Source organism: Lampetra planeri, chromosome 47 (assembly GCF_965212315.1).
Source record: "Lampetra planeri chromosome 47, kcLamPlan1.2.h2, whole genome shotgun sequence".
Taxonomy (NCBI): domain Eukaryota; kingdom Metazoa; phylum Chordata; class Hyperoartia; order Petromyzontiformes; family Petromyzontidae; genus Lampetra; species Lampetra planeri.
The window spans coordinates 1,220,087-1,238,342 of NC_136153.1; the positions used below are offsets into that span (position 1 = coordinate 1,220,087).

Here is an 18,256-nt window from a genome sequence, read left to right on the forward strand (position 1 = left end):
TCCCAATCGGTGATGGGGCAGTTGTGGAGAGAGTGGAGAGTTTCCCATACCTGGGCAGTGTGCTTATGACCGGCTCCAGTTTAACAGCAGAGGTCTCACTCCGAATCAGTCGAGCGGCAATATCTTTTCATCGGTTGCGTAACGCTGTGTGGAAGCTACCTCGTCTGTCGCTCCGCACGAAGCTTCAGGTCTTCTCGGCCACGGTCATTCCCTCCCTTCTCTACGCTTGCGAAACGTGGACCCCCCTAATGGAGCATATTCGCCGGTTGGAAACATTTAGGTTGGCCTGCCTACGATCCATCCTGGGTTTAACCAGGCTGGATTGTGTGAGGTGCTCACAAATCCTTGAAAGATCTGGGCAAAGTCCCATCGGTGAGCTCCTCCGGCAGGCAAGGCTGCGTTGGCTGGGTCATGTAGCCCGCATGCCCAGCCACCGCATGCCTAAACAGCTTTTGTTCGGCCGGATCGAGGGGGCTAAACGGGCGCGGCACGGGCTAGAGAATAGATGGAGTGATGTGGTACAGGAGAACGTGGAGCTGAGTGGACTTGCCGATGATTGGTACCAGCGGTGTCAAGATCGGCCACTGTGGAGGAGGCTCGTGAAGGACGCTACTGGGCAGTTGGAGGCAGTCGCCCTCCAACAACAACGGAGGGCGGAGGAGCGACGCTCACAACAACGAGCGGATCACCGGGTGGCTAAAGCACAGCAAGTTGGTACGGTAGGGGGCACAGGTGGTGCATCAGCCAGTCATCTCGGTCATCTCGGTCAGTCGACCCGTGGCAACTGGGTCTGCCCCGTGACCTCCTGCCAGCGGGCGTTCGACACATCACGTGGCCTCAAGGTGCACATGGCCTGGCACAAGCGTCGTGATGACGTCACCGCCACTTAGTGGCGAATGGCGGTTGTTGTTGTTATTGTCTGTGTGTGTGTCTGTATGTGTGTTTGTCTTTGTGTGTGTCTGTGTATGTGTCTGTGTGTGTGTGTGTCTGTATGTGTGTGTGTGTCTTTGTGTGTGTCTGTGTATGTGTCTGTGTGTGTGTGTCTGTGTGTGCGCTCACACTGACGTGTTTCCATGCACACTAGTACGCGTTGTTCGCTCGCGGAATTTACTCAACAGGCGATCAATCATTTAAACACAATTAAAATTAACATCGACAGGACAACGCACAACAAACACAACGCCAACCATCAGCCCTGTGCCCTCTTTATACAATCATATTCGATACGTCAGAAATCTTTGGTTGACTTTGCCAGCGAGTGTTTGTGAATGAGTGTTAGTGTGAGTGAGTGTGTGAGTGAGTGTTAGTGAGTGTGTGAGTGTGAACGATTGTAAGTGTGAGTGAATGTGGGTGTTAGTGAGTGTATGAGTGTGTGTGTGAGTGAGTGTTTGTGTGAGTGAGTGTGAGTGTGTTAGTGTGAGTGTTAGTGTGAGTGAGTGAGAGTGTCAGTGTGAGTGTTAGTGTGAGTGTTAGTGTGAGTGTTAGTGTGAGTGTTAGTGTGAGTGTAAGTGTGAGTGAGTGAGTGTGAGTGTGAGTGAGTGAGTGAGTGTGAGTGTTAGTGTGAGTGTGCGTGTGAGTGAGTGTGAGCGTGTTAGTGTGAGTGTTAGTGTGAGTGAGTGAGAGTGTCAGTGTGAGTGTTAGTGTGAGTGTTAGTGTGAGTGTTAGTGTGAGTGTAAGTGTGAGTGAGTGAGTGTGAGTGTTAGTGTGAGTGAGTGAGTGTGAGTGAGTGTTAGTGTGAGTGTGCGTGTGAGTGTTTGTGTGAGTGTTAGTGCGAGTGAGTGTTAGCCGTGCTGCCCACCCACCCCCTCATGTGCCCGTGTCGCCCTTCAAATGCGCTGCTCGCTACGAACAGCACGTGCCCCCCGCCAGAGAGAAATCCGCGAAGGCTCCACGGAGGGGAGGGGTGGTTCAGGGTGTTGTTGTCCCCCCCCCTCGCCAGAGTTCAGAGGAGCGCCATGGAGCGTCCGAACGAGGTGGCGATGCCGGAGGTTCTCGTCAAACCACGGGGAGGAGGGGTGGAGGGGTCCCTCCTTCACAACCCAGCAAAGTGTTGGAGCCACTCCGCCAAGTGAGAGCGTGCGTCGTGAAGAGCTGGCGGCCACCGCGAGATTCGTTTTCGTTGTTTTTTTACACACAAGAGTCGCGCGACTGCAAAATGCCAGCATTTTGACACCTACCAAAATATAAACCACACGCGCGCGCACAGACACACGCACACACACACATATATATAAACGAATTCTCCCAAACACAACTATCATTGTAAATGTCTCGTGAAAGGAGTTCCATCCAAAATCGGGGTAGAAGGAGACGTGGGGAATGAGGACCTCCCTCCCCCCCCAACGAAGGGTGTGGGAGGCGGAACGCGTTGACAATGCCAGAGGGGAGGGAGGGGAAGTAGGGGGGGAGAGAGGGGAGGGGAGGAGAGAGGGGAGGGGAGGGAGGGGAGGGAGAGAGAGAGAGGGGATGGAGGGGGTAGAGAGGGGAGGGGAGGGAGGGGAGGGGTGGGGTGGAAGGAAAGGAGAGAGGGGAGGGAGAGAGGGATGGAGGGGGAGAGGGGAGGGAGCGAGGGGAGGAAGGGAGGGAGGGGAGGGAGGGGTAAGGGGGGCACAGGAGGGCACTCCGTGCGCGCGGGAAGAGTAATTGACCGAACGTCCGGCTGAGTGTCCCACTGTAGCCCTCGCACACTCGACTCGCAATCGGAAGGTCACGGGTTCAAGTTCCCCCCCCCCTCCCGGTCAAGGTCAGCTCAGCCTAAAATCATCACCACCACTATGACCATTCGTCTGAGTTCGTTAAAATGAGCACCAATTTGCAATGAAAAAAACGATTACGAATAGACTGCCCCCTCCGCTCCCTGCCACTGGAATGTGGAATTTCCAGCAAGGCCGCCAACTGGAGATGAGCTCGCCAATGCTTGAGGGAACCGTGATGTTCAATCTGAAGGCAGTGAATGCGAGCGCTGTTAGCGAGCACCTATTAAGGCCGGCGTTGTGGTAGTTGTGCGATGGTGGGAGGGGGGGGGGTTAGAAGACCGCATGCCGCCTTTGTCTTCCCCCGCCCCCAGCGCTGGCGCACATCCCAACGACCCACAGCAGCACCACCACCCCCACACGCGATGCGATATTACAATCAGTTTAGGCTGAGTCGACCCATGGGAGGCCCAAGCCCTGCTTTAAACGCCGAATGCCACAAGCAAGCCACGACTGACCGGACCATCGTACAGTATGCGCAGTGTGTAGGGAGACGGGGTAGTGCCCTCGGAGCATTTTGTAACAGTGCATTCCCCCAGGGCGACTTCGAGCAGTATCAGCCTCCCCACCCCAAGGGAAGCTTGCAGGAGTATTAATATCAGGACACCTGCAGCAGTATAAATGTTAGGACCATCTTGCAGCAGGCATGCTCCATGAGCATCTGTCAACAGTATCTACCTTCAGGGCAAGTACTTGCAGCAGTATATTCTTCCAGTGGCCCCCCTGCAACAGTCAAATGCCCCGGCCCCGCCCCCATGAATAACGACAGCAGTATTTGCCCTCAGGGCACCTGTAGCAGTGTCTGCCCCAGGGTAAAGCACACGCAGCAGGGTATTATTCCAGTGGCCCCATGCAGCAGTCGAACGCTCCTTCGGCAGCAAATGCCCCATGGGTGCTAAAAGTGCAGCATTATCCGCACGTTCCGTGCAGCAGTATATTCTTCCAGTAGTGCTTGCAGCAGTAACGACCTTCGAGACACCCGCAACAGGACATTCCCTCAAGTGCCCTTCCGCAGGGGTGCCAAACCAAAACAATGTCGTTCGCATCCCTCCCCCCCCCAGGTGCAAAAAGTGCAGCGGTAGGGCGGTTGCCCTCATGGCGTTTGCAGCAGGTCCTGCAGCAGGAGCTCAATGGCCAGGTCGCCCTGGCTGGAGCCGAAGAAGAGCTGCGTGATGGAAGCCGGCGGCACGGAGCGCAGCAGGCAGAGCGCCAGCAGCAGGCGGCCCAGGCGCGGGGGCCCCGACGAGCCGGAGACGCGGGCCCACTCGCAGAGCGCCTGCTGCGCCTCCAGCTGCAGCGCTTGCACGCAGGCGCGAGCACAGAGGCTTTCCACGTCTAGAGGAGGGGGCACGGGGGGCAACAGGAGGCGTTATCGCGGGAGGAAGGCACCACGGCTGACAACACCACCATCAGCATCACCAACACCACCATCACCAGCACCATCATCATCAAGAGAAAGATCCCCCGTCTAGCCTGAACAGACCGTTGGGGCAAGTGCTGTTAGCGAGAATCTATGAAGGCCGGCACAGCAAACGAGTTGGTGGGGTGGCCAACACCACGCCTGGCCGCCTTTGTCTCCCAAGTGGCAATGTTTACACATCGCACCAGGTACTAATTTGAGGCTGAGTCGACCTAGGGGAGGTTCAGGACCGGTTCAGATAATTCTCACTGGTGTTGGCCGTGAGGGGGAATCGAACTCGAGTCGCCGGGTTCGTACCGCAGCGCGCTAACCGCTACACTACCACTCCCCACCACCATCATGAACACCACTATCAACATCACCACCAACACCAGCACCAACACCAGCACCAACACCACCACCACCAACAACACCACCACCACCAACACCACCACCACCAACACCCACCACCGACACCACCACCAGCACCACCACTAACACCACCCACCACCAACACCAGCACCCAGAGCCGCGCTCCCATGCTCACGGGGAGAGGGGGTTTAGAGTGTCTGGCTGCGGTAAGTCGCCCACGCGGCTGATGAGCCGCTTCGTTCAGCTTCGGTGCCATTCATTGTGGCGCCCCAAGGTGGACTCCTGAAACAGAGCGACGCATTGCAGCCCAGTGTGCCTTACCTCGTGGGAACATTAATACAGTGATAAAACTGCTACGAGTTAAATCCAAGCGTTCCCTGGAGCGTTGTCTTCTCCTGTGTTTCAGACCTGTCGACAGTGGGGTGTAAATTCCACGTTGCTATAGCAGGGGGCGGGAGCGAGTCTATCCATAACACAACCACTGTTACTTTCTCCACATTTTGGTGCTCGTTTTATTGACCCTGCCGGGATGTTGATGATGATGGGCTGAGTTAACCCTGAGTCAACCCATAACCAGCAGCGCTCCCCATATGGGGTCTGACGGCCCCCTAATCATGACGAGTGGTACCCCCCCCCACCCCCTGGGCTGAGACCCCCTCTTGCGGGCGTTAGATACGGCCGTAGGTGAGAGCGCCTGGGGAACGCGTTCCTTTGAGTTGAGCAAAGTTGCAAGCGCTTGAGACACGATGGGGAGGGCATTCAAGAAGTGAAATGCCGGGAGTACATTCCAAAGTGAGATGCTGTGATGAGTGAATCACAGAGGGCTGGACGGGTTTCCACTGCTCTGAGCCTCGTCAGCAGGTAGTGGCCTATCCACGGTCTAGGCGAGATCCCTCGAAATATTATTTTATAAATTAAATGCAAGCTGTAGAAATGCCCACTATGACGTACACGCTTAACAACGTGGTCATTAACTAACAAAATGTGACGAAAACTTCTGGGTGCACAAGCAGAATGGAGAGAGAGAGAGAAAGAGATGTCACACGTGGGAAGACACGGGGGCGCCGCGGTGGCGAGATGTTTACGACCTCGCCTGGTATACAAGAGGTCGTGCGTGGGTTCGATCCCGACCCTAACGCCTGGAGTTGACACATGTTCTTGGAATGTTCTCCTGTTCCTCCGGTTTTTTCCCTCCGCATTTAGAAACGTGCGTTTCGCGTATGTGGCTGCTGTAAATGTCCACGTGATGATAAGTCGCTTCGTTGAGCTACGATTTGTGGCGAGGTCGCTTCTGAAAAAGAGATGAATAGCTCAGAGGGCCTTACTTGATGAAATAAAATCATAGTTTAGATTAGTTTTAATAGAGATAGAAAGGAGCACGTGCATTAGAGAGCGCATGCAGGATTGAGAGGTCGTAATATCGATCGTCATCCAGCAGTGGATTGACCATGTCAGCTGCTGCTGATGGTGGTGGTGGTGGTTAGCGCGCTGCACTACGAACCTGGCGAACCGAGTTCGATTCCCGCTCACGGCCAACACCAGTGACGATGATCTAAACAGGTCCTGAACCTCCTCCCCCTAGGTCGACTCAGCCTCAAATGAGTACCTGGTGCTGCGTGTAAAACATCGCCACTGGGGAGACAAAGGCGGTCGGGCGCGGTGCTGGCCACCCGCCACCAACCTCGCGTGCTGCGCCGGCCTTCATGCTGCACTTGCCCCAACAGTCTGCGAAGGCTACACGGGGAACCTTTGTCTGTGGTGCGGCAGTGAGTTGCCCCGGGGAGACGGAGGGCGCGGTGTGTCGGGAAGATGGACTCCGAGTGTCCACCCCCCTCCTCCCCCTCCCCCTCCGCGAGCCCAGCAGGAAACTCGACCCCCAGCGGCACGGGTCACAGTGCTGCCCAACTTAGCCCAGCCCCTCGGTCTTCGATCGGTGCCACTCGCTAACAGCACTTCACGCCGCACAGCCTCGTCAAGGCGATTCACGGCCGCGCCGCGCCGCGGCGGGGGGGGGTCTTTGTGTCTGGGGAGCGGTGGCGCGGTGGTTAGCGCGCCGCGCTACGAACCCGGCGACGCGAGTTCCGATTCACGCCATCAATACCAGTGAGGAGTATCATCCGTATCGGTCCCGGGCATCCCCTAGGTCGACTCCGTCTCAAATGAGTACCTGGTGCGGTGTGTAAAACATCGCCACCGGGGAGACAAAGGCGGTCAGGCGTAGTGCTGGCCACCCACCCCCTCATGTGCTGTGCTGGCCTTCATAGATGCTACTTGCTAACAGCAATTGCCCCAACAGTCTGTTCGAGTGTATACAGGAGATCTTTGTATTTGTCTCGTGTGCCTGTGTACGTGTGCGCTCGCTGACAGCACTTGCCCCCCAAAAATATACGGGGGGGGGACCTTTATCTGTGCCTGTGCGTTTGGCATCACCGAGTGACGCGGCATTGGGGAGGTCTTCATCCAGCAGTGGAACAGCAAAGCGCTGTGGGGCAATGATTGTGATGACGATGGCGGTGTTTCACCTTCGGGGTGTCTATGGACGACGCGTCGCATGGTGTCGTGGGCAATGGGAGAGGATAACTCCGCTGCCCACCCTGGAGGTGTTTGGGGGGTCCAATATTACAGATCCCATTGTCAATACAATACAAAAACTACCCGCCAAAAACGAATAGTTTTGCTGACATCGTAAAAGGAGTTATCTATATTTTAGAATGCAATTCTTTACAGGTTGTTTTGTAAACGTTATATTTATTTAGCCATTAGAGTGAAATGATGATTCCGTGTCTGGGAATCGAACTCGGGCCACCGCGTTTGTAGCGTAGCGCGCTAACCGCTGCACCATCGCTCCCCCCATTTTATATATACATTTTAAAACTCACACCCCTCAATAACACCGCAGCTTCAGAAGGAAAACATATAGCCGACGACGTTTCGGACAGTGGTCCTTAATCATATCACGTAAACACCGTCACTTCATGGGGAACGGCGTTTGTTGTTGTTGTTGTGGGAGGGTGGAGCGGTGGCGCAGTGGTTAGCGCAGTGTGCGATGAACCCACTGACGAGAGTGCCATTAATAATGTAGGTGTCGTTAAACCCGCCACCACCCGACACAGCCAACTAGTAAGGTTTATCACGTCAACAGAACGTGGCCAATTCGTTACTCGTACAGCACTAACCGGTGTGTTGGAGAGAAAATCAGACGTGACGAAGAAATAACCCCCCCTGTATTATGGATGATATTGGTCGCGAAAGCCTCTGTGTCAAACTCGAGTTCCATTCATGACTAACATGCGTGGTGAGTGATTTCTGAATCGGTGCTGCTGCATGTGCATGTAGGAGTCGGCCTACCAGACACGGGCAATGTCGTCTCATCCAATTCACTCACTCCACTCACTCTCACCCACTCACTCACCCACTCATTCACTCATTTACTCTCAGCCACTTGCTAACCCACTCACTCACCCACTCACTCATTTACTCTCAGCCACTTAGTCTGGGTTCTTTCGGTAAAGTCACGTAGAAGGGAAATAAAAAAATAAAAAAAATAAAAAAATTCTCACGACGTTTCGACTGCAACACAAGCAATCATCATCAGGTGCGAAATCCACAGCAAAAGAATTTGTAGCAAGAAAATTTGCTGTGGATTTCACACCTGATAATGATTGCTTGTGTTGCAGTCGAAACGTCGTGAGAATGTTATTGTTTTATATTTTTATTATTTAATTGCTTCCCTTCTACGTGACTTTACCGAAAGAACCAATAATATGAATGCCTGCAGTCACGAAAGCTTTAAATCAAAATCTCAGCCACTTGCTAACCCACTCACTCACCCACTCACCCACTCTCAGCCACTTGCTTAACCCACTCACTCATTCACTCACCCACTCACTTACCCACACAAACGAAGATCCCCCGTCGAGCCTTTAAAACAGACGGTGCTCTTAGTGCTGTTAGCGAGCACCTAGTAAGGCCAGAACGGTTGCACGATGGCGTGGTGTGGCTAACACCACGCCCGGCCGCTTTTAACCCCCCAGTGCTTATATTTACACACTACAACGAGTACTCATTTCAGGCTGAGTCGACCTAGGGAGCAAACCCAAAATCGGTATAGATATTTACCACTGTTAGCCGTAGCGACTCCAGATGGCCGTGTTCATAGCGCTGCTTTATCTCTCCCCAACCGCCGAGACAATCACAGTGATCACCCACATTTTGCATTTTGCAGACGATTGGGTCAAGTGCTGTTAGCGAGCACCTATTAAAGAACCAGCACCTTTGTCTCCCCGCTGCTGATGTTTGCACACTGCATTAGGCACCAACTTCAGGTTGAGTCTACCTTGGGGATGCCCAAGAGCGGTAAAAACACAATTTTTGGCGTTTAACCTGACCAACAAATACGCATGGAATTTTTCACAAAGTGAGTACTAATTTTAACGACCGCCGCAGACGTGATGGATGAGGTCGTCCCCCCCCCCCGGCAGAGATTTAAACTGAGTGGCTCCGGGCGGAAGCTGTAACATTGTCTGTGCCGTCGTGTTGCGCTGTCGACATTCAAGGGGTGATTCTGTGATAGATGCGCGCAGCTCAATGCAATTATCTCCCACCTCGCGACCATCATAGCTCTATCCGTGCTGCTTGTTACTGGTCACAGGGACCAATGAGGCCTCGGCGCCCTTTTGGCTGAGTAACTCACGACTGGAGAGAGAAAACGAGACAAAGTCACAGCAGCTACTTGGTATTCATCGTGTCGACCCCCAGCAATCATCCACGTGGGTCGATAAAATTGGTTATCGCGTTGTGACGAGCCAAACGGTACGAAACAGTCTGGCCCTCGTCACGGCAATGTGGAATCTCCACCACGACTTCGAAGTCGCTGTTGACGACGAAGCGCTCTTAGAATTGTACGTGAACAAAAACGATTGGCGCGGGTGGCACCCGTACGGTTTGAAAGAAGTTCAACACGCGTACGTACGCACAATAAAACGTGCTTGGAACTAAAGGCGCAGGCCCTGCAACAGCTCGCCGCTGCTGCTGCTGCCGGAAGCGCCACCACCGTCCACAGAGTCACTTTGGCGATGCTTCCACACCGGTTGTAGATATCCAAACTTCTTTACCCCACCGCCACGCGTGGCCATCGACGAACTGTGATGCCTCCGCATGTAGTTTGCTGTCGCGGTGGGCCGGGGTGGTGGGCGAGCGGGCCGTGCTCAGGAAGCCGCTCCGCTCTTTCAGCTCCCACACGCGGAGATGGAACGGCCGTCCAGGACTCGTGGACGATCACCGGGCAGCTGCGGCAACTTCGCACAGGATGCGGAGCGCGCTGCCTGGGCACGTGACAGCCCTGCGCTTTGTTTGCAGCCCCCCCCCCCTCCAGGGGGGCGGGGCGTGGGGGTCGCTTCGTGACCGCTTCGTGACGTCATTTTATTGAGGGGTCCAACCCCGTCACGAGTTCACCGCCTTGCGCTGCGGCTCTTGAAATATTTGATTGATTTTTTTGTTCTTTTGCCGAATTCCAACAAAAACAAATCAATATCTAAATAAAACAAAATATGTATTGCTCCATTTGGTTGTTTGCCGACGGCAGGGCCATGCCCTCTGCCACGACGATGAGCAGTCAAAGACGTGCTAAATGTATTCGATGTCAGCGTTCTTGGTTCACGCGTTCACAAAGTTACGTCGAACACGATTGCCTTCGGACGTGCGCGCGAGGCGTACGGTGTGCATGCCCCGTGGTTGCAGCTAGCGGTGTGCTACCGGTCAGTTTAACGGGTAGGAGTAGGGCTTTGCGACCAATATAATCCATAATAAAGGTTTTGTTTCATGATAGATCGCGTAAATATGAATGTGTCGTCAAACCCGTCACTTCAACACACCGGTGGTGCTGAACTCATGAACTAACTGGCATGTTTTGTTAACGCGACAAACCTCACTCATTGGCTGTGTCGGGTGGTGGTGGGTTTTACGACACATTCATGGTTGCGTGATCATTACTCCCAGGCCGTGTGTGTAGATTCACCCAATAATGCCCACGATTACATTCACGGTGGTGGCGAACTCCATCAACTGCATCGTCGGAACTACATCAGCAGCAGGTCGATGCCACACATCTCCTTCATGAATGGAATATTGAAGACGCGAGCCACAGTGATGTGCGACTGTGGCCATGCAACACAGACTACGGACCGTATGGTAAACCCATATAGACACAAAGAGATACATAGAGACACAAAGAGATACATAGAGACACAAACAGATACATAGCGATACATTAAAGACAATTCACAGTCGTGAGATTGTGGCCATGCAACCCGCACGGCTGGCCGCACAGTGGGCCCACTGTGGTCGTCTGCGCTCCATCACTGGAGGAGGAGGAACAACGACACGACACGAAGTCTCTCTCTGCTGAAGCCCTCTCGTCGTGGCCCGTAGCAGACCTCAACATTGGCATTGAATTCTAGATTTGAAGTTTTCGTGACTGCAAGGATTCATACTCTTAGTTCTTTCGGTAAAGTCACGTAGGTAAAAAATGAAATAAAAATTATTTTTATTAATTTTAATTTCATTATTTACCGACGTGACTTTACCGAAAGAACTAAGAGTATTGGCATTGAACTCCTGAATGGTGACTTGCAGCTGCTGCTGCTGCCATCATCATCATCACGCGCAAGCACAGACTAGGACCCATTTTATCTCCAGCAACCTCCACCCGACGCACAGATGCAAAGACAAAGATCCCCCGCATAGGCTTCACAGACTTTTGGGGCAAGTGCTGTTAGCGAGTGGCACCTATGAAGGCCGGCACGGCGAGTGGCCAGTACCACGCCCGGCCGCCTTTGTCTACATAGTGGCGACACGTACAAATCGCACCAGGTACACATTTGAGGCCGAGTCGACCTACGGGAGACCCAGTGCCGGTCCAGATAGCCGTCACCGTTGTTGACCGTGAGCGGGAATCGAGCTCGGGTCGCCGGGTTCATTACACGACCACTCCCCGCCCGCACAGATAGACACACACACAGATAAACACACACACAGATAGACACACACACAGATAGACACACACAGATAGACACACACACAGATAGACACACACACAGATAGACACACACACACACAGATAAACACACACACAGATAGACACACACACAGATAGACACACACAAATAGATAGACACACACACACAGATAAACACACACGGATAGACACACACACAGATAAACACACAGATAGACACGCACACAGATAAACACACACACAGATAAACACACAGAGTGAGACATACACACAGATAAACACACACACACATATAAACAAACACACACAGATAGACACACACACAGATAGACACACACAGATAAACACACACACAGAGAGACACACACACAGATACACACACGCACACAGATAGAAACACACACAGATAGACACACACACAGATAAACACACACACAGATAGACACACACACAGATAAACACACACAGATAGACACACACACAGATAGACACACACACAGATCGACACACACACACAAATAAACACACACACAGATAAACACACACAGTTAGACACACACACAGATAAACACACACAGTTAGACACACACACAGATAAACACACACAGATAAACACACACACACAGAGACACACACATATATAGACACAGTAAGACAGCCACACGTGTAACCCGCAGACACACGCACAGAACACAGATTTCCCATGCAGACCTACGCACACTCATGTTCTTTTTAAACTCCGCACCCGCTATTCACGATTCATTTTAGGCTGAATCGACCTAGGAGAGGTAAAGGAGCCGCTCAGATAACCGCCACTGATACGAGCCGTGGGCCAACTTCAGTGGCAGAATTATACAACGTATCAGGTCACCGGGTTTGTAACGCAGTGCGCTAACCACTGCGTCACCGCTCCTCACATGCAAGACACACACACGTGGCTGTGTACCTTAACAAAGCGACCCTCGACCTTCAGTGGCTCTGTACCACGGCCACACACACACGACTTAGACGCAACGCACAAGGGGTTCATACACACAAACACAGGCAAAGATCCCCCCCCCCATATAGCCTGAACAGACTGTTGGGGAAAGTGTTGTAAGCAAGCGCCAATGAATGCCGACACAGCACACGAGGGCGTGAGTGGCCAGCACCACGCCCGGCCGTCTTTGTCTCCCCAGTGGTGATGTTTACACGCCACACAAGATACTAATTTGAGGCTGAGTCGACCTAGGGGATGCCCATAACCGGTTCAGATAATCATCACTGGTGTTGGCCGTGACTTGGAATGGAACTCGGGTCGCCGGATTCGTATCTCGGCGCGCTGACCGCTACAGTACACGACCGCTCCACACTCGAGGCACACACCGGCCTCATACAGACAGACAGACGTGCATACAGGCACACACAGCAAGGCACGCTGCAATGTCACACTCGGGACACGCATAGAGACTGTTGGGGCAAGTGCTGATAGCGAGCGTCACAACCGCGAACATTGCGACCTCTGAATTTGCTACGTTTTTTTTGTGCCGAGATGAACGCGTGAGCTAAGCTGCATGTCGTGTTGTAAACATTATCCCTTCCTCGGCGTGTGGGTAATCGTCAAGCAAGTTCCCAAGTGACGTGCCCTGCCACTCGAGGAGCGATAGACTTGTTCATCTACTCTGCTCCCCACTCCGGGAGGTTCGCGGAGGCAATAACAAATACATCAAATTCAGAATACTGTATAGACTTTAATTCTAGATTTGAAGCTTTCGTGACTGCAAGGAATCATATTCTTAGGTTTTTTTCGGTAAAGTCACGTAGGTAAAACATCAAAATTAATGAAAATAAAATAAAATAAAACAAAAAATCACGACGTTTCGGAGGCAACACAAGTCTCCGTCATCAGGTAGGACCGTCACAGCCGAAGTAGCTGCATCAAGTGAGATGCAGCTAATTCGGCTGTGACGGTCCCACCTGACGACGGAGACTTGTGTTGCCTCCGAAACGTCGTGATTTTTTGTTTTATTTTATTTTATTTTCATTAATTTTGATGTTTTACCTACGTGACTTTACCGAAAAAACCTAAGAATATGTATAGACTTTGGCCAATCATTATAGTCAACATCACCACCACCGCCACATGTATCGTCACAATCGTCACCAGCGCTAGCAGCATCGTCGCGGTCATCAAAATTGTTATCATCATCACCACCACCACCACTGACATAATTGACATGGCCAACTTTATCATCACTGCCATCGTTACGATCACCACTAAACACTACGACCACAATTACCGCCATCGCAACCATCATCATGAACGTTACAATGGTCTCCAAAGACAAAGACCCCCCGTATAGCCCTCACAGACGATAGGGGCAAGTGCTGTAAGTAGCGAGTAGCGCCTATGAGGGTCGACACGACACGTGTGGAGGCGGGTGGCCAGCACCACGCCCGGCCGCCTTTGTCTCCCCAAGTGGCGATGTTTTTACACACCGCAACAGGTACTTATTTGAGGCCGAGTCGACCTAGGGGAAGCCCAGAAACCCGTTCATAAAATCGCCACTTGGTGTTGGCGGTGAGCGGGAATCGAAGACTCGGGTCGCCGGGTTCGCGGCACGGCGCGCTAACCACTGCACCACCGCTCCTCCCATAACGGCCACCACGACCGCGACCACGGCCAGAACGTGTTGCATCACCGCCGTCACGGACTACCTATCAGCACCTGCAAACAATGACCCCGTATCGCCTTTAACATCACACTGTTGGGGCAAATGCTGTAAGCGAACACCGCCACCACCACCAGCACTACCAAAAAACAAAGATCCCCCGTATAGCCTTGAACAGACTGTTGGGGCAAGTGCTGTTAGCGAGCACCGCCAGCACCACCACCAGCACTACCAAAAACAAAGATCCCCGTATAGCCTTTAACAGACTGTTGGGGCAAGTGCTGTTAGCGAGCACCACCAGCACCACCACCAGCACTACCAAAAACAAAGATCCCCCGAATAGCCTTGAACAGACTGTTGGGGCAAGTGCTGTTAGCAAGCACCTATGAAGGCCGGCACGGCACACGAGGTGGTGGGTGGCTAGCACCACGCCCGGCCGCCTTTGTTTCCCCAAGTGGCGATGTTTTTACACACCGCACCAGGTACTTATTTGAGGCCGATTCGACCCAGGGGAAGCCCAGGACCTGTTTAAATAATCGTCATGGGTGTTGTCCGCGAGCGAGACTCGAAGTCGTCTCGCCGGGTTCGGAGCGCAGCGCTAACCGCTACACGACCGCTCCCCCCCCCACACCACTCGCTCCGCGGCCCGCGTGGGGAGGGTGCAACGCCTCACCAGGGTTGAAGAGCACGATGCCCTTGAGGTAGGCGTACTCCTTGGGGTCGATGTCGAGGCGCCTGCACTTGTCCAGGAAGCTCTGCACCTTGTGGATGGCGTCCGCCTGCAGGCTCGCGGGAGACGCTCGCCCCGGGCTCGCCGCCGCTGATCCTGCGCGCTGCCTCAGCGAGCCGCCGATGCCGCCGCCACTGATGATGATGGGCTGAGGGCTGCTGCCGCTGCTGCTGCTGCCGCTGCTGCCGCTGTTGTTGTTGCTGCTGTTGTTGTTGTTTCCGGGCGTCGCTGTGTTGTTGATGAGCAGAGGACTCCTGCTGTTGCTGTTAGTCTGCGGGCTAACACAGCAGCTGCTGCTGCTGTTGTTGTTGGTGGTGGTGGTGGTGAGTGCCGGACCTGTCGTGTCCGTGTGGGGCAGAGGGGTCGTGCTTTTGGCCATGGGCTGAGGACTGTCGCTGCTGCGACTGCCGCTGCCGCCGCCGCTGCTGCTTGTGACATCTTGAGGGCTTCTGCTGCGGCACCTGCTGCGTCTGAAGGTGTCGTTGGTGTCGCTGCTGCTGATGATGGTGGTGGTGTTGGTGATGAGGGTGGTGGTGTTGCTGGTCGTGCTCGTGATGGTGCCGCTGTGGGGCGAGTCGCTGCTCTGGCGGCTGGGACTCTTGGAAGGGAGCGGGGAGGACGACGACGACGAGGAGGAGGAGGGGGGCGAGGAGGCGACGCAGGTCTCGGCACGACGACGGCGACGTCCCTGCCGCCTGTCCGAGCGGCACCATCGTTGGTCTTTGCCACCTCTCTGCACCGCCGTCATCGAGGCCGGCAATAAGTTCGCCCTCTTGAGATCGTCATCATCATCGTTGTTGTTGTTGTTGTCATCATCATCGTTGTTGTTGTTGTTATCATCACCTTCAACGTGTTCCACCGCAATGGCACTGCCCTTAACGCCACCGTCGCCGACACCACCACCACCATCGGCAGCAGTGCCACCGCCGCTGCGTTTCATCTTGTCTCCTGTACAGCTCTCGGTACCACCGTCACCACCAGCACCACTACCAGCACCACCACCACCAGCACCAGCAGCACCACAACCACCAACACCACCACCAGCAGCACCACAACCACCACCACCAACACCACAACCGCCACCACCAACACCACCAACACCACAACCACCACCAGCACTGCCGTCTTCGACGTCGGGCTCGCTGAGGAGCCGTCGAAGGAGGCTCGGCTCCGGCTCTGCGCTCACCTCGACGGGCAGTCGCTCCTGCGCCAGTCCAAGCAGGAAGAGGGGCGCCCAGGCGTGCCGCGCGAGCAGCAGGCGGTCGCGGCGCGGCAGCTGCCAGAAGGAGGGCAGCGTCTTGACGAAGCGCAGCGTCTTGGCGAGCACCGCCCAGGCCGCCTGGCGCGTCGAGTGCGCCGAGCGCAGCACGAGGCGGCGCCGCTGCGCGCACGCGCAACTCGACGGCAGCGGCACCAGCGGCACCAGCAGCTCCGACTCCTCGACATCATGGACCTGCTGCTGCTGCAGATGTTGCTGTTGCAGCTGCTGCTGGTTCTGCTGCTGCTGCTGATGATGATGGTTCTGCTGCTGATGATGGTGTTGTTGATGATGATGCTGGTGGCGCTTCTGCTGCTGAAGTCCAACTTCCTCCTCTTCTTGCCGCTGCTGCTGCTGATGATGTTGATCAAGATGTTGATCGTTCAGATGAACCTTCTGCACCTGCAGCTGGTAGTACTGCTGCTGCTGTTGCTGCTGCTGCTGCTGCTGCTGAACGTGCGTGTCCTGAACTTGTATCTGCACCTGCTGCTGATATTGCTGCTCAACATGAACTTTCTCACTCGGAGTATTTGGCTCCAACTCAGTCTTTTGCACGCGAAGGTTATGCGGCTGCTGCTGTTGCTGCTGCTGCTGCTCGATGTGCAGCCTCTGCAGGTGGATCTGCTGCTGCAGCTGCATCATCTGCTGATGGTGCTGCTGCTGCTGCTGCTGCAGGTGGAAGGGCCACGTGTAGGGCGCTGACCGCGAGCGCGCTCCGCCGCTCCCCGCGCGCTTCTCGCTCTGCAGCAGGCGAAAGAGGATTGGGCTCCGTCGCGTCTCCTGCTGCTGCTGCTGTTGCAGCCGAGCCGGCGTGGCTGACACGGCCCGTGGACAAGCCATGTCCTGCTGCTGGAGCAGACCCACGAATACTCCTGCTGCTGATGATGCTGCTGCTGATGATGCTGCTGCTAATGATAATGATGGAACCCCAGCTACTGATGCTGCTGATGATGATGTTGACGTCAAGTATAATGATGCGAACGGTGGTGTTTCAGATGATTCAGAAGCTGCCGTTGCTGGCGATGATGATGACGATGAGGTTGATGATGATTTGCTGGGTCTTTCGCCACCACCACCACTTCCACCACCACCTCCACCACCACCTCTTCCACTCGCTTCAACGTCTCCTCCTGTGGCACAGCCGATGGAGCTCCGCTCGTCGTTCATGCGGGAGGCGCTCCGCGTGAGTGACACCGCCTCTCGGGCACAGGAGGTCACTGCGGGCGCTCGAGTTCCATCCGCCGCGGGCTCAGGGTGACGAGGCCTGGAGGACGACGAGGACGAGGTGGAGGCGATGGCGGTGGTGGACACGCGGTCTTCCCAGAACGTGTCCACGAGGAGCGCCAGGGCGGTCGTCTTGGTACTCACCTAGCGACGGTGAGCCATGGCTACTCGGCACGGGTCGCCTGCGTGGACAAAGACAAAAGATCCCACCCCCGGGATAGCCTCAGCAGACTGTCGGGGCAAGTGCTTGCGAGCGCGTAGCGGCTTATGAAGGAAGGCAGGCCACACGGGGGGAGCCCAGGCGCACACACAGGCGCAGACTCGCGTTCAACTGCAGCCGAAGGCAGGAGGGGTGGTACATGAGCCGCGTTGGCTGTGTCTGGGTGTGTGTGTGGCTCTCTGTGCGTGTGCTTCTCAGCGCCCGTGCCGCTTGCGAGTGTCTCTCTCTCTGCCTGGCCCGCGTCGTCTTATATCGGAGAGGGACCTTGACCGCACGGCGGCCCCACCCTCATCCCCCTGCCTCCGTCAGCCCCTCACGCCCCTCGCCTCCCCTCCCTCGTCCACACACAGAGACCACCACCACCCCGCCCCGCCCCCCTCTTCCGCTCGTCCCCTCCCAGCCCACCTCGACCCCCCCCCGGCCCAGGGCATCAATCGGCTCCCTGACAGAGAGGGGGGCGGGGGGCGCCGCTCTCCCTCCCCCCTCACAGCGACGGCGCGCGCGCTCGATACAGCACACAACACATATACATGCATAGCACACACACACACAGCATGTACATGTATAGCACACACACACAGCATATACATGTATAGCACACACACAGCATGCACATGTATAGCACACACACACA

The 18,256-nt window shown here is 54.8% G+C and overlaps 1 protein-coding gene across 1 annotated transcript; it reads right to left on the reverse strand.

Moving 5' to 3' along the window:
- Positions 1-1,090: 1,090 nt before the first annotated feature.
- Positions 1,091-17,856, reverse strand: NR0B2 (nuclear receptor subfamily 0 group B member 2). Its single transcript, XM_078615405.1, has 2 exons — positions 14,864-17,856; positions 1,091-4,088 (listed from the first exon to the last, which is right to left on the reverse strand). Exons 1-2 carry the CDS (start codon positions 17,343-17,345, stop codon positions 3,847-3,849), a joined length of 2,724 nt encoding a protein of 907 aa, XP_078471531.1. The 5' UTR covers positions 17,346-17,856; the 3' UTR covers positions 1,091-3,846.
- Between the last annotated feature and the right edge of the window lie 400 nt (positions 17,857-18,256).